This window comes from Hyaena hyaena, unplaced genomic scaffold, assembly GCF_003009895.1.
Source record: "Hyaena hyaena isolate Hyena2069 unplaced genomic scaffold, ASM300989v1 scaffold_558, whole genome shotgun sequence".
In the NCBI taxonomy this organism is placed as follows: Eukaryota; Metazoa; Chordata; class Mammalia; order Carnivora; family Hyaenidae; genus Hyaena; species Hyaena hyaena.
This window is the reverse complement of record NW_024081188.1, coordinates 908,203-925,085: the sequence shown is the minus strand read 5'-3', so window position 1 is coordinate 925,085 and position 16,883 is coordinate 908,203. Positions and strand designations below refer to the sequence as shown.

The 16,883-nt window shown below is 38.7% G+C and overlaps 2 protein-coding genes across 3 annotated transcripts; both read right to left on the bottom strand.

The window, feature by feature from the left end:
- Window positions 1-913: 913 nt before the first annotated feature.
- AK6 (adenylate kinase 6) lies at window positions 914-16,803 on the bottom strand. 2 transcript variants are annotated; one of them, XM_039256058.1, is made up of 5 exons: window positions 16,710-16,803; window positions 14,571-14,663; window positions 5,369-5,427; window positions 5,124-5,269; window positions 914-1,373 (listed from the first exon to the last, which is right to left on the bottom strand). In XM_039256058.1, exons 1-5 carry the CDS (start codon window positions 16,735-16,737, stop codon window positions 1,181-1,183), a joined length of 519 nt encoding a protein of 172 aa, XP_039111989.1. In that variant the 5' UTR covers window positions 16,738-16,803; the 3' UTR covers window positions 914-1,180. The 2 variants fall into 2 exon arrangements, with proteins under 2 accessions (XP_039111989.1, XP_039111988.1); XM_039256057.1 differs by lacking the exon at window positions 16,710-16,803 and adding an exon at window positions 16,386-16,542.
- Window positions 12,844-14,660, bottom strand: TAF9 (TATA-box binding protein associated factor 9). Its single transcript, XM_039256056.1, has 2 exons — window positions 14,571-14,660; window positions 12,844-13,802 (listed from the first exon to the last, which is right to left on the bottom strand). The coding sequence occupies exon 2, from the start codon at window positions 13,783-13,785 to the stop codon at window positions 12,988-12,990; it is 798 nt and encodes a 265-aa protein (XP_039111987.1). The 5' UTR covers window positions 13,786-13,802; window positions 14,571-14,660; the 3' UTR covers window positions 12,844-12,987.
- Window positions 16,804-16,883: the final 80 nt, after the last annotated feature.

The window sequence follows — 16,883 nt, the reverse complement described above, 5'->3', positions numbered from 1 at the left end:
GAACTAAATTTTAAATAAAAGCTTATTTATATACATAAATAGGTTTATATAAATAATTTTCATGATGTTGTTTTTCACTCCTAAGAACTGGGGTGCCTGCTAATAGGATGGGACTTCTAAGTGGGGTAATGGAAATGTTACATATGAAATTAGATAATGATGGTTGCACAATCTTGTGAGTATAATAAAAGCCAGCTAATTGTGCACTTTTTTTTAAAGTTATTTTTTGAGAGAGATTGCAAGTGAGCAGGGGAGGGGCAAAGAGAGAAGGAGAGAAAGAATCCCAAGTGTGGAACCTGATGTGGGGCTCGAACCCACAAACTGCGAGATCATGACCTGAGCCAAAACCAAGAGTTGGACACTTAACTGACTGAGCCAGGTGCTCAATTATGCACTTTTAAATGACAAATTTTGGGGCACCTGGGTGGCTCAGTTGGTTAAGCCTCCAACCCTTGATTTTGGCTCTAGGGGATCTAGGGTGGCTAAAGAATAAGGAGTGGCCTGGAAAGGAAACCTACCTTTCTAGTATACCCTTTTGTGCCTTTTGGTTTTTACAGAGTATAAAAACCAAAAACCACTTCTGTGTGTGTGTGTATGTGTATTTGAGACAGAGAGGGGGCAGTGTGTGAGCAGGTGAGAGGGGCAGAGGGAGAGAGAGTATCTTAAGAAGGCTACATGCTCAGCATGGAGCCCTACATGGGGCTCAATCCTATGACCCTGGAATCATGACCTGAGCTGAAATCAAGAGTCAGATGCTCAACTGACTGAGCCATCCAGGCACCCCTGTGTGTTTGTTTTTTTAAGCAAAGAAATAAAAACGAAAAACTCTAATGTTTTATCTTCAGTCTTAAGTTTTATTTTAAGGGATCACTTTTATTTTATTCTGTAATGAACTTAAAAGATAGCCACCCAATGTAGTCTGATTTATTTATTCTTTAGCAGATGAAGCATTTAAAATGACAGTTTTTAGTCTCAGTCCTTAATGATATTACATACACTATACTTGAGAATGTTTTGCTTTTTTGTGGAGGAAAAAAAGCCCACACATAAGCCTTTAGGCTATCCATCTACTCGTCTTGCCACTCAATTTTAATAAAAAAAGTTTTACCGATAATTGGACAATTTATTCAATATGGCAGGGATATAACAAGAGTGGTTGTAAAGTGGCTAGTCTTGTAAATCAGGAGCTATGATCCTTAATCCACTGCTCAATCCACTTTAATATCTGATTGATGTTATCCTCTAGATCTTCTGGTTTATTGCTGGGCAGCTGATGTACTATTTCTTCCTTATAGGATGCTAATGCTTCTTCATAAAGAACTTGAAAAATTTCACATTGAATATTGTCTTTTAGTTTCTTCTCATTATAACCCCTGGAAGGCAATGAGAAGATAAAAACAAAACAAACAAACAAAAAAAAAACAGAAAATCAAACTGAATGGCATTAACTGGAGTTTTAGGAACACAACAGAAATAGGACACTTTCAAATACCTGAAAAATCATGCAAACATACTTCTTGTAATCTATTTACTTAAAGAAAATAGACTGGCACCTGTAAATATGAGGCTTTTTTATAAAGTTTCTTCCGAGAGAGGGAGAAAGCACATGCAGGGGAAGGGCAGAGAGAGAAGGAGAAAGAAAATCCCAAGCAGGTTCTGCACTGTCAGCAAAGAGCCCGATGAGGGGCTCGATCCCATGAACTGTAAGCTCATGACTTTTTTCACAAGAAGTTAAACTAAGATTCAGTGTTTAGGTTTGTCGTAATTTCCGCCCCCAAAATTTGTTATCCATTCAATTAGCAAACATATCTACTGACCTCAGGCCAGATATTGAGCTATGAGATAAATAATACGTCTTAAAGCTGTGGCCCTAGATTTCAAAAGAATTAGAAGAATTAAGACATACACAGATACAACAATGAGATAGTGTATAAAAATGAAATACTTATGGGGGGCCCTGGCTGACTCAGTGAGTGGAGCATGCAACTCTTAGTCTTGGGGTTGTAAGTTCTACCCTGTATTGGGTGTAGAGATTACCTAAAAAATAAAATCTTACGGGGCTCCTGGATGGCTCAGTCAGTTAAATCTCTGACTCCTGGTTTTAGCACAGGTCATGGTCTCACAATTCGTGAGATGGAGCCCCGCATCAGGCTCTGTGCTGATGGTGCAGAGCCTGCTTGGGATTCTGTCTCCCTTTCTTTCTGCCCTTTCCCAGGGCACACGTGTCCTCTCTCACTCAAAATAAATAAATTAACCTTACAAAAAATAAAAAATAATATTTAAAAAAATGAAGTACTTAATGATAGGAATACTATATACTAACTGGGTAGCTGATCATACAGATAGATGTATCTGTGCTTTACCAAGTCCAAAGACATAGAAAAAAATTAACTTACATTATCTTTAGGCAGATATGCAAATTAGCCAACTAATTAGCTAATGAAAAAGATTTTTAAAAATTCAAATTAGTTCAACCTTGTAACAATCAAGTGTAAACTGAATTACTTATGGGGTGCCTAGATGGCTCAGTCGGTTAAGCATCTGACTTTAGCTCAGGTTATGATCTCATGATTCATAGGTGTGAGCCCTGCATCCGGCTCTGTGCTGACAGCATGGAGCCTGGGGCTGCTTCAAGTTCTGTGTCTCCCTCACTTTCTGTCCCTCCCCCACTCACACTCTGTCTATCTCTCACTCAAAAATAAACATTTAAAACAAGTAAATTGAACTAATTAAAGGATGATTAACTTTATGAAAACATAACCAACAGAATGACAATATGTTTGCAAATCATATATCTTATAAGAAATTTGCATCTAAAATACAGAAAGAACTTTTACAACTTAATTAAGAAGGAAGCATAACCCAATAAAAAACTGGGCATAGGATCTGAAGAATTATTTCTCCCAATAAGACATACAAATGGGCAATAGGTACATGAAAAGATGCTCAATATCATTAGCAATAAAGGAAATGCAAATCAAAACAATGAGATACTACTTCATATCCACTAGGATGGCTACAATGAAAATGACAGATACACAAGGATGTGGAAATATTACAGCCTTCATACACTGCCCTCAGGAAGGTAAACTGATACAGCCACTGTGGCAGTCTAACAGTACCTCAAAAGGTTAAACATGGAGTTTATTACCTAGCAATCCCATTCTTAAATTCCATATCCAAGATAAATGAACATATAATGTCCACATAAAATCACAAGTACAAATATTCATAGCACTATTATTTACAATAGCCAAAAAATGGAAAAAACACAAATGTCTATAATCTGGTAAATGGATAAAAATGAAGTACTGATACATGCTGCAACATAGATGAACTCCAAAAAACATGTTAAATGAAAGAAGCCAGACACAGAAGATCATGTATTGTAAGATTTCTTTTATATAAAATGTCCAGAATAGGCAAATCCACATAGACAGAAGGTCAATTACTGGATGCTGGGGGCTGGGGGACTGAGAGGAAATATGAGGAGTGACTGCTAATGGGTATGGGTTTTTGGGGAGGAGGGGACAATGAACATTTTCTAAAATTGGTTGTAGTAATGGATGCATAATTCTGTGAATATACTAAAAACCACTGAAGTGTACACTTCTAATGAGTGAATTATATGTATGTGAATTTATCTCAGTAAAGCTGTTACTTTTTAAAATGTGATTACTTTGGGGCGCCTGGGTGGCTTAGTCAGTTAAGCGTCCGTCTTTCACTTAGGTCATGATCTCGCGGTTCGTGGGTTCGAGCCCCGCGTCGGGCTCCGTGCTGACTGCCAGCTCAGAGCCTGGAGCCTGTTTCGGAGCCTGTGACTCCCTCTCTCTCTGACCCTCCCCTGCTCACGCTCTCTCTCTCTCTCTCTCCTAGAAATAAATAAAACATTTAAAAAAAAATTAAAAATAAAATAAAATAAAATAAAATAAAGTGTGATTACTTTGTAACTTTTTCAATGGCTAAAAACAAATGAGGCAAGTTCTTTCAGACTTTTTCATCTTAGTCTTTAGCTATTTATATAAAACAGTAATTTTTTAAAATATTTTAAGTAATCTCTGTATCAAAGGTGGGGCCCAAACTTACAACCCCAAGATCAAGTGTAGCATGCTCCACTGACTGAGCCAGTCAGGTGCCCCAAAAGAGTAAATTTTTTTTTTTTAAAGATTTTAAGTAATCTCAACATCCAACATGGGGATTGAATTTACAATCCTGAAATCAAGCGTTGCATGCTTTACCACCTGAGCCAGCCAGGTGCCTCAAAGCAATAATTTTTAATAAAAAACTTAAATTGTTTTGTTTGCAAAAAGGAATGTGTACCATATGGTCTCTATTACTTCTCTGTTAAAACAATGTTCATGTCTTTTCACTGCCTAAAAAGATGATTAAAGTTTTAGGTCTAGCTCCAACTTTCCCCATATATTTGCTACCATACCCCTTGGTGTAAGGATTTTACAAGTATCCTATGTAGTGATGGTTAGTCAGAGCTGACTACTGTCACTGAGAACTACAAATTCTAAACCCGAACTTAGGCAAACTTTTAAAGCTTTCCTTCTGAGATTGCCTTGTAAATCCTTCTAGAACCTCCATCTTCCTACAGCTCGAATCAAAAGACAGTGGAAAAATGTTTCCCATAAAAATTCCTCATTTTTGGTTATTCTGGATTAAGACTGATGCTCTCTTGGAGGAACCAACTCAAAATATATTTTAAAGGGTGGAAATGTTGATTTACCTTGTAAGTTTTTCATAAACTTTCCTATTCATGTTTGAGTGGGTAACATACATTCAGTAGTCAGTGTATGTTGTTGGCTTGGCTGTTTACCCAGGAAGGTTTTACATTAAGGAAAGATCATGACTAAATAGGGTTGGTATTATATTTTATTGAGTTAAACTCTCAGTTGCAGTATTCATTTACTCAGTTATGAACTACTGCCTGTGTTTTACAAATGCATCTTTTTCTCTTGGATTCAGAATGCTGGTACCATACAGACTTGGTTTATAATGAGAGACCAATAGTTAAATATTCCAAAGGAATCGTTTATCATAGTTGTACTGGCTAATTTCAGGAATCTGGATAAAGGGTTACATCATACTTTAAGAATTCAGTGTTTTTCCTTTCTTACCTCGTTTCAAGTCTTTTGTACAATACACTGTTATCTGCTTGCAGCACAAAAACTATATGAAACCAGCGTTCAGGGAAGAAATCACAACCATGGTAGTCAACAATAACTCCACCTTCACTCATTTGGTTTTCTAATTCATCAACTACCTGTAACAAAGGGACAAAAATAATGCTCCTTTTAAAAACATGAGGTCAACTTTCCTATTAAATTTTAAGAAGTGTACTTTATAAAAAACTTGTACTTACTCTATCTTCATCTAAAATGGGGCAATCATACTCTTCATCATAGCCATCATATAATTGCCCTAAAAGAGATTTACATTGGCTTATTAAACTAAGTAATAAGTTAGTAACTTTCTAAGTAACTTTCAGTAACTTTCAATTAATTTTAGACTTTAGGAAAGGAAATGTACCATCAATTATTCTTTTAGAGACTAGAGAGGACACTAACACACAGTAGATGTCACACCAACACCAAATGTAAAGAGCAACACTGATTAAATCAGAATTTTATCTAGAGGGAAACTTGGATAGCAATATATCTGATAACATTTTAGCTATGAAAATTGAAGCCAACTAAAAAAAGAAATGATTTCAGAATTTGTGGGACTAACAGAAGAGGACTGCATTATTTTTTTGAGCTGTTTGGTGGGAAGAGGGGACACACGGATACAGACACTCTCACACATATTAACAGCAGATTAAGTATCAAATTTATTAGGCTAAGGAGATGGAACTTAGTAGAAACAACAACAGATTCTCAGTTCTAAACATGAGCCCTTAGTCACACAAGTCCCATCTTCATGGGGTCTGGGAAAGGAGAGTCCGTTTGACCCAAGTGCTACTGAACAGTATTTTTACTTCTAGATTTCCAGAATCTCAAAACCCATGGGTTGAATAAACGTTTCAGAAGGCAAAACAAGAATGATGGGCAGTTATAAAGAAGGATTTTCCAACAAATCAAAGCTGGCTTTCAAAGGAAGTCTTGCTTTAGAAGGTGAGACATAATCCTAGCTCCCTGAATCTCTAAGAGATATGTAATAAAGCAGGCTTAGACCATCCTTCGAGCCATCTCTAAGAGCATGCTATAGTCTTCCCACATCTTTCCCTTCACTATTTTGGCACAGTTTGAAATTAGGTTAGGATGAGCATGTGTTCCGAAGTAACAAAAGGGTACTTCTGAGGGTCAGTGGGAGGTACAGAGACAGTTGCAACTCCTTGTCCTGCCTGGACAGTGTATGGCCACATGAGCACCTCTCAAGCACCTTCGTGTGCCCTCTGCTTTCCTAGTTACCATGCAATTACCAGAAACTCTAGCTAAAAAATTAAACTGTCTTGGTACTGGGAAAACTGGTTAACGATTTAAAAATAATCTAAATCCTTTATACTGTAAACTGGATTAAAGAGCTAATGTTTTAATTCAAAGATAATTAGTGAAAAATTTAATCTGTAAAGGAATGGTTCATTTGAGTTTGTGAAGGAAAAAAATGACTAAATTTAATTAAATGCTATATCTCTGTTCAATGAAAAATAAGGTATCAACAAAAATAATAACTGGGAGGAATTTTTGTAGGACAAAAGGCCTGAACTGTAGATTACATAATGACCTTCAAAATCAAGATTAAAAGTACATACCTTAACAAAAAAAGAGTTCACACACAATGGAAATAATTAATAAACATACATGAAAAAATGTTGGCTTTTCCCAGCTATTAAAGAGATACACATTAAAATTACCCTTTTTATGCCTGTTGCATTAATTATATGTGTATATAATAAATTGAAAATGTATTTCAAGAACAATTTTAGGGGTGCCTGGGTGGCTCGGTTGAGCATCCAACTTAGGCTCAGGTCACGATCACATAGTTCATGGCTTTGAGCTGCGCATCAGACTCTGTGCTGCGCATCAGACTCTGTGCTGTCATGGTGGAGCCCGCTTCAGATCCTCTGTCTCCCTCTCCCTCTGTACCTCCCTGCTCACACTCTCTCTCTTAAAAAGAAACAAAACATTTTAAAAAATAATAATTAAAAAAAAGAAAATGTCATACCCATTCACAGATGTCCTCTACCATTTAATTTCTAGCCAAGAAAAAATGTAAGGGATAAAATGATAAAAAAAAATTCAACAATAGGAAAAACTTAAATCTCAGTTTACTAATTTGATAAAATATTATGTAATTAAAGTTAAGAAAATAACTATTAGGTAGTATTATGTAGTATAGACCAGATCACACATGTAAATGCTTATGACACAAAGGATAAAACATAACAAGCAGAATTCAAAGTTGTCTGTAATAGGGCCAAAGATTAGAAGAAACACAAAAGATGGAAATAAATTAGGATTTGGAGTACTTTTTTGGTGTATTATTTTTACAGTGCCACAAAATCTAATACCTACTGATGATTCCATATTATGTGGGAATCAGCAGTAGATAAATACTGAGGTTCCTTCATATTTTAAACCCTTGACTCTTAAGACTAGTGAAATCCTTTAAAAATATGCCATCTAAAATAGAAATAACAAATGCAATATTAAGTTAGAATTGAAGTCTTTATACCACAATGCTGAAATGCACTTGAATAGTGTAATCCAAGATTGAAAATACTATTTCAAAAAAAACTTATCAAATACCATGTACAAGTGACTGTAGGGATAATAAGGGTTTAATAATGACCAAAATGACCAAGAAGGCAAATGTAGTCTTTCCTTTAAAGAGTTTACAATGAGAGAGGACAGACAAGTAACCTGGAAATTATACTAGGATAATACTTTAAATGGGTCCAGTAAATTGAGGCCAGATCTAAAAGGGTTGCAGAGTTAGACTTTAACCTAAGGCAAAGTAAAATCATTAAAACATTTTAAGCCTGAAATGACATAATCAATTACAAATTTTTTAAAATTATTTTGGTTTCTCTGTAGAGAATAAGGAGGAAGGAAATCCAGAAGCAGGATACCAGATCGAGGCCACTGCAGAATTTTGGGTGAGTGATGATTATAACCTGTACCATAGGGAATGGAGAAATGGATTCTAAAGTTCATTTTAGGGGCCCCTGGGTGGCTCAGTCAGGTAAGCATCCAGCTCTTAATTTTGGCTCAGATCATGATCCTGACAGAGCAAAGCCTGTTTGGGATTTTGTCTCCACCCCTCCCTGGCTTGTGCTTTCTCTCTCTCAAAAAAAAAAAAAAAAATCCTTTAAAGTTCATTTCAAATTTCATGGGGCACCTAGTGACTTAATAATGCTCTCTTGCTCTTAAACATATTTTTTAAAAAGTTCATTTCAAATTTCAAAAAAAAAAGGAAAACATGCTGGTTTATTATTTTTTTTATGTATGCCACTTTAGAATGTTTCATCTGGACGTCAAATTTAGAGCTGTCTATATATAGGATCCTAACCTAGAAAAGATTAAAAGGCTTGAATTGGTTAAACTACCGAAAGCTTAGAAAATTTTATCAATTTTCTCAGCAAAGCTTTATGATTTAAAATTAGTTGCAGAAAACAAATTGATTGTGGGGCCAGAGTTAAACGGCTTAAGTTCTTACCTCTAAAGATCTCCCTAGCTGTTATTAGTCAAGCAATAAAATCATTACATTTTCTTTAACTTCCCTCCTAGAGTTTATACACTCACATGAAAGCTGTTCTTTAATGATGTTGGGATGCTCACTATCTATTTCGTTGCTATTGCCAATACTTAAAACATTTTCAGATTTTACTTTGTACTTTTTTAAAAGTAATCTCCATGCCCAAAGTGGGGCTTGAATTTACTTAAAACCCTGAGATTTTGATTCCCATGCTCCACAGACTCAGACAGCCAAACACCACCTTCCTCTCCCGCCCACCCCCCAATTTACTTTGGAAACATATTTACCACATTTACCTCAATCCAACAAGAAGCTTATATCTGTAATGCAATTAGTACAAGAAGCTAATTGGTTTGGAAGGATAGAGTGCTTTGTTACCTAACGTTTTATGTAGAGAAAAGCACAATGCAGCCTACTTAGAGAAGTTAGAGAGCACGGAAGACATGGCATTTGAGGTGGGTCTCGATTTTTTTTTTTTTAATCTCAAGCAGGATCCACGCTCAGTGCAGAGCCTGATGCAGGACTCCATCCCACAACCCTGGGATCATGACCTGAGCCACTCAACTGACTGAGCCACCCAGGTACCCTGAGTTGGGTCTTTTAGAGACAGATAAGGAAGCACATCTCCAGGTAAAGGGAAAAGCACATATAAAGATGTGGAGGTCCATTCCCATTGAGAAACAAGTGCACTGTGCAGAGACTGAAGGGAACATAGGGGAGTAAGGTAAGGCTAAAGGTAAACTATAACCAGTTCATAATCCATACATTAGGGATGATGAACTTTATCAGAAAGAAGTTCGTTTTATTTCCTCTCCCTCTTTTTAAAAAAATTTTCTTAACGTTTATTTATTTTTGAGAGACAAAGACAGAGCGTGAGCAGGGGAGGGGCAGAGAGAGAGGGAGACACAGAATCCGAAGCAGGCTCCAGGCTCAGCTCTCAGCACAGAGGCTGATGTGGTGCTCAAACCGATGAAATGTGAGATCATGACCTGAGCTGAAGTCGGACACTTAACTAAGCCACCCAGGCACCCCTCCCTCTTTTTTATAATGGACAAAATAATGGTATAGAAAAGGAAAAGATACTAAAGAGTAGGAGATTCAGGAGAAATGGACTTGGAAGTAGGATAGGAATACCATAGGGATTTTTCAGGCAAACCATCAAGATTTACCAGGCAAGTGGATCTGTGTAGTGTATGTATGTTTGTAGGTGAGGGGAACAAGATTCAAGTAGGCAAGTAGTCAGGTAGGAACTCAGAGCATGTGGCTTATTAAGTGTTTTAGTTTGTGGGAAGGTCTGGCAACTATCAAGGTGGTTACCTTTAGTACGTGTCTAGAAACTGGGCTCTTCTAGAAGCGAGTAACTAGTTCAGAGTCAGTGAGATTACTAAAGGGAGGGGCAAAACTACACTACAGCTGCAGCAAAATCCTGGGGAAAGATATATACGGAGGGGGAGGATCACACGCAGAATGGGAGACAGTAGCGCTGGGGGGACACTAGGGAGGTTAGTTTCAAAGCTTTCCAGGGATACCTTCCTGGGGAGGGGGAAAATGTGATAAAGAGGTTAGAGTGGGGTTAGCAAACTTTTTCTGTAAAAGGCCAGATAGGAAACACTTTATGCTTCGTGAGCTAGTCTTCAGTGTGGTTCCTATAAAAACCAGCAGCAGCTTGTCAACTCCTGGATTAGAAAGAGATGTGGATTTTAAGTGTTGAGGGCTCAGCTGTGCATAACCACCAATGTTTCAAATGGACCCAATGTTAATAGAACTACTTTGTCAAGACCTATGGGGATCCTGGCTGGGATTTATGAGCAGAAGCTGAAGACTGATAAACTTGTGGCAGGAAAATTAAGGACGCTGGTAAGTAATTAAGTGATTGCATATGGGAAAGGATATCAAGTGAGGAAGAATCTGAGACTGGAATAGTAAGGTAAGAAAAGCATTCTCACCCATACCATACTTAGGACTCCCCATTTTATTAAGCTTAATTTCCCACCTAATTTTTCCTGCCTTGGTTCCATATAGCATAGGAATAGTCTCTTACAAATATAGCAATTCAACAGGATTACCAGAGTGGTAATAAATTCCATTTACACAGATTTATTTAAAACAAGGGGGTTGTTTTTGGTCTTATTTTTTTACAGCAGGGTTTCTCAATCTCAAATACTGACATTTGAGCTTGATAATTCTTTTATGGGAGTGGAGGGCTATTCTATGAATTGTGGGATGTTCAACAAAATCCTTGGTTTCCCCCCCCAAGTCCTGACTACTAAAGTCTTCAGAAATTGCCAAATGTCCTCTGAAGGGCAAAAACCCCACCTAGTTGACAACCACTCCTTTAGAGATGATTACCTGGATTTCCTTAAAATATCACTATTTGAGAAAAATGAACAGGATAGGGGGATCAGTATATTTTCTAGGTTGAGATTTTCAGTTTTATTCGAATGGCATCTGGGGAAAAAAACAATCTGGTACATTATGAAAAACCTTATATAGTACCTTATCTAACACCATGTTAAGACAAAGCAGAAATCCTTTATCTGGCATTATGGGGAGAGAGGGGGACCCAACTTTTCCTTTAAGGCTTAGATTCTATCTTATTAATCTCAACAATAAAATACACAGGATGTTTGCGACTATATACACCATTAGGTGCACACACATTGGCTAATAGTGTTGAGTACAAGTATAAAAGGAACCAAGTATCTAGTGTTATTTTTCCTCTCATACTATTCATGATAGATTATATAGCAAGTTCACTACGTTTCAAAATGTTAAATTCAGTGGGTAAGATAAACTGGAAGACTGAAATTGACAGTGGTTATGTGACTCTGAAATCACTTGTCAAAAACTGTGAAGTTCATCAGGCAATGGAAAAAAACTAGATTTTATATAGGTATAAAATGGGAGACTGACTAGCCATGTACAAACAGCAAATACCTACATTTTATGAACTATACTTAAATACCAGACCTGGATTAAAAATAGGACCATGAGTGGCATCTGGGTGGCTCAGCAGTTAAGCATCTGACTCCTGGTTTCGGCTCAGGTCATGATCTCATGGTCATGGGATGAAGCCTCACATCCGGCGTGAGGCTGAGTGCGGAGCCACTTAGGAATTCTCTCTCTCCCTGTTTCTGTCCCTCCCCTGGTCAAATGTGCACGCATGTGCTCTCTCAAAACAAGTAAAACACTAAAAAAACATGGGCATGATACTTAAGCGTATCAAGAATATGACAAAGCTAAGATGTATAAAACTAACCTGCAGAAGGGGCGCCTGGGTGGCTCAGTCGGTTAAGCCTCCCACTTCAGCTCCGGTCATGATCTCATGGTTAGTGGGTTGGAGCCCCACGTCAGGCTCTGTGCTGACAGCCAGCTCAGAGCCTGGAGCCTGTTTCAGATTCTGTGTCTCCCTCTCTCCCTGACCCTCCCCTGCTCACGCTGTCTGTCTCTCTCAGAAATAAATAAAACATTTAAAAAAAATTTTTTTTTTTAAACTGCAAAAAAGGAGACTGGGGGAAAAATTGCAGGGAACAAGTGAGCAAGGGGCAGAGAGAATCCCAGGAGGGGCAGCAGGAGGAGAAAGGGGGGAAGAGAGAAATGGGGCTGACCTGAAGCAGGGCTCACCCAATGTAGGGCTCAAGCTCACCGAACATAAGCTCATGATCTGAGCTGAAGTCAGACGCTTAATGACTGAGCCAGTCAGGCGCCCTACTGGAAAACAATTTTTTTTTTTAATTTTAAAGTGGGGAGATAATGGGACACACATCAAAGGTCCTTAAATATAACCAAAGATATCAAAAAAAAAAAAAAAAAGGACCTAGGAAAAGTTGAAGGATTGACAGTTTATTCATCAAAACAGATGAAGTGGTTTCTCTAAAAAACACATGAGAGTGACTTACACACTAGAGATCATACTGTGGTTTAAGCATGACCGCACTAGGAGTAACACTCTAGTGGTACTGAAGAGGCCACGACAACTTCAAGTTGCTGTAAGAGTTATTTCTGTTGGCGACATGAGAGAAAACTGCTTCTAAAAACATAACTGCCGAAGTACCAACAAATTGATGAAGAACAACTTTATTTTTAACTTAAAGGCTGATGAAAAACCATTACTAATCCTATTAAAGAAAATCCAACATCTCAATCAGAAAAGATAACTATATTTACTCATTAAATACCATTTACATCTTCTACAACACAACTTGAAAACACCCAGCATGCTTGTTTAATTTCAGTACAATGGATTCAAGACCAAGTATACATGTTACAAGCATCAAGGCTAGATTACAAATTATCATAGTCATCATCGTCATCATCATCGTCATCATCATCATCTTCTCGTTTTCTTTTCAATGCATTTGCTGATTCATTGGCTGTATTTTGTGATGATACCATGTTAGTGGTAATAAGAATGTTCTTGGACCCAATTAATGATGGATTAATCAGAACATTCTGAACTGTAGATGTTGCAGGAATTGATGCTTTTACAGTTGGGGACTGTGAAGTGGGCATCTGTACTGTAAACCTTTGCCCTGTTAGGGACATTGGAGTCCCTACTTTAGTTGACACAGACATGGTTTGTGGGGTTGGGGTGCCAAGCGTGGGAGTACTTGGTCTGCTGGTAACTGAACCAACACTTAACCGGGGAACTGTTATCCTTCCCGCAGAAGTAGATGCCTTTTTTTGTAAAGACTTAAGTCTATAGTTTGGAGCAGTCAAGCAATATCTATCAGGTGGCAACCTGGGGCCCGAATATGGCTTGATTAATGGCAAAGGAGTTTGATTTCTTTGCCTTGCAATATCTAATAAAAAATCTCTTGGGGGAGGGGAGGTAAAAGACTGGTCAGCACGGCACTGGATTGCCAATCGCACATCATCTGCATCAACAGTAGCTTTCTTAGCATGGCTTGAATAAATTTTTGCTTCATCTAGAATTGTGGTCACATATCGGAAGGCAAACTCCAACATCTGATTTATAACTCTTGGCTCATATTCTGTAATCCCCATATCCTTCAGGATTTGTGCCATCATCTGTGCATCTTTCGGCATGCTCTTGGGAGAAGCCATCTTGCCAGACTCCATGATATCCGGTGATCAGACTTTAGATTATTTGAAAAAAATATGTACATTAGATCAAACCTGAAATAGTTACTTTAGTAGCAACGGTCAGGAACTTTCCATATTTTAAATACTGTTAAAATTTTGAAAACATATTTAAAATTTTTAAATATCAAATCATTTTAATTTTAATGAGGCACACTTAAAAGTCCCCTTTACTTAAATTTATGGAGTTTCTACCCTGTACAAATCATTACAGAGTATAAAAAAATGAAGACACAAATAAGGGAGTAATAAAAGACTGGGGGGAAACAGGGTAAAATAAATAAAAACATTTATCACTTCAGAATAATGTTCAGTTGTGTGCAGGCATGCAACTACTAAATGAATGTAAAAAAAATCAGAGAACAGTCGATGTCCTACTGACTTGAGTTCAAAATGTGTCCTTCCAGTGAGATCAATATACTATCTCCTCAATATGCTCAGTACCACCCACACTTTTATGTGTTTGCCCATCTCGAAAACATTCTCCCCAATTCCCAGCTCTTCATGGAAATGCTCCTGGTTATTACCACTCAAAAAAACCCTACTGGCCAAGAGGGCGGGGAAGGAAAGGGTACAATGGTCACAACAACCACAACACAGTATTACACACTTATTTTCTCTTTCTATGGGTCCCCAACAGAGCATAAATTCTTTAAAGACTCTCTGTTTCTGCTTTTTGTACCCTCTCTCAAGTATAGTACTAACACTCCATTATCTACTCTTTAAAAAAACAAAACCCAAACTAGCACCAAAGTATCCCTTACCTTCTCGAGCTAAATCACCCACATTAATGTATTTCAGTCCTGATCTTGATGCAAGTTCTTTGCCTAGCGTGGTTTTTCCAACCCCTGGTGTACCTGTAAGACAAGCCACAGAAGAATACTGTTCATAAAATATGTTAGACTTTAGCCACCTATCTACCCTTCTTAAAGTTCTTAACAACTGAAATGAAAAACTTCCTAATTAGTAATCCTCTGTGAATCACTATACACTATGACCTAATCAAAGCTACTCAAAGACCATTGGATAACAGAATCTCGCCAGATGTACCTGACCTATCAGGAGTGGACTTCGGTGATTCTGATACCAATTCACAGACTGCCTCCCACCACAGCAGATACTCCCCTAACACTAAGTATTCCAAATTACCATCATGTACTTGCTTTAATTTTTAAAAAAATGAAGAAATTATTCATGGAAAAATATAACCAGTATGAGGGGCAAATCTCATTTCCACTACTGGCTCCCTATACTCCTCCTTAGAGGCAACCACCAAAAAGCAGTTCCTTTTGTTACCTTTCTCTATATGTACATATGTATATCGTACGCATTTTAATATAATAAACACACCATAGAGTTTCAGATAAATATCAATACTTGACATTGTTCTTCGCTTTTCATTTTTTTACATCTACTGTATTTCAAAATAACCAACTGCATAATTTTCATCTCACAACAGGCTTACAGCCACTTAAATTATAAAACTTGGTCATTAGAACTAAAGATAACAGGAACAAATCAAGTTTCCATTTACAGATCAATAACTTTTATTTCAAGTCCATTCTAGTACACGAAGTTTGAACCCTGGACTATCCTGTTGTTTCTCCCCCGCCGCCCCGGACTACTGTGTTTTCCATAAAACGTTCACCTTTAGATTTTGACAGTGCGGCTTAATACTAAAATGCCAGGACACTGTCTGACCCCAACAGTTCAGAAATTGTACGATCTTCCCCTAAGGAATCGTGAAAGGTAAACGACTTGAGAGGTTAATCTGTATGTTTCAAAAACTGACAGGACGTGGGCGCTGTCAACAAGCTTATGTTTTGTTAAATAATAAACTTTTACTGCTTTGTTGCCACGAAGAGCGTCTCAATTTTTGTGCTGCAACACAAACTACAGCCTTGAGACTTTTCCACGAATGCCCTACGATGCTATTAACTAGTACAATCTAATGAACATTTAACTAGCCAACAATATTCTTTAGAATCACAATGCAACATTTTAGCACGCCTCCCATACAACAAGCGCGCTGCCTACGGGGACAAAGACCGAGAAGGGCCGAAGCTATCATCCCGGGAACATTACTACACCTCTACACGAGAAACTATCAGAGACGCTCAGTAGGTGCCTTTTCTACACAGAAAAGAGCTTCTGATGCTAACTCAACAAAAGCAAATTAACCACCCTAAGCCAAAAATGTCCGAACCCTTTTACGCAAAAGGGATTGTCAGAAGGGCGCCTGGGTGGCTTAGTCGGTTAAGCGTCCGACTTTCGCTTAGGTCATGATCTCGCGGTTCGTGGGTTCGAGCCCCGCGTCGGGCTCTGTGCTGACTGCCAGCTCAGAGCCTGGAGCCTGTTTCAGTCTGTGACTCCCTCTCTCTCTGACCCTCCCCTGCTCACGCTGTCTCTCTCTCTCTCCTAGAAATAAATAAAAAATATTAAAAAAAAAAAAAAGGGATTGTCAGACACCAAAAAACGAGCAAGAGCCAAGGCAAGCCTAAGGACAAGATATCCAGCACTAAAGACAGACTAACTGCTTTGCATCATTACCTCGCTTAAAACTCTAAAGACAACCCTACCAAATAGAAAACCAACAGCCATTTTACAAACAAAAGCCAGATTCCGAATGATTCGGCAGCTTGCGAGAAAAGAGACCAGCATAAGTTTCCCTCTCTACACCTCACCGAATGGCCTCGAGGCAAAAGAAGCAACGTTCCCCGCCCCCCGCAACAGTCGCAAAACCAGATTTCCAGGCCCGGACTACTGCTACACCGCGCGGCCCTCCACTAGCCTCGAAACAGAACACCGAACGGCACGGCACCCCTTCCGGCGCCCGACGCCCCACGGCACTCAGCGTCCTCGGCCGGCCCCGCCGCCCAGCGCCTCCCCAACGCGCGCCTGACCGGTGAGCAGGATGTTCGGAAGCAACATGGTTCTCGACGCGCTGGCTCCCGGCGCTTTGGCTCACGCACACTACGCACAACAGGGAGGAGCCGGAAGGGGCGAGCTGCGGCGAGCGCCCGTGGCCCCGGGGTCCTCGAGGCCCATGCGCGACGCTCGTGGCCCATCTTCACCGT

Bases quoted from the DNA above. Each gene is read 5' to 3' on its own strand.
- AK6 (XM_039256057.1), bottom strand. From the start codon at position 16,467: ATGCTGGTCTCTTTTCTCGCAAGCTGCCGAATCATTCGGAATCTGGCT. The intron at 14,664-16,385 runs GTAGGGTTGTCT...CTTGTCTTACAG, and splicing joins GGCTGTTGGTTTTCTATTTG to GTACACCAGGGGTTGGAAAA. The intron at 5,428-14,570 runs GTAAGGGATACT...AATCTCTTTTAG, and splicing joins GGGTGATTTAGCTCGAGAAG to GGCAATTATATGATGGCTAT.
- TAF9 (XM_039256056.1), bottom strand. From the start codon at position 13,785: ATGGAGTCTGGCAAGATGGCTTCTCCCAAGAGCATGCCGAAAGATGCA.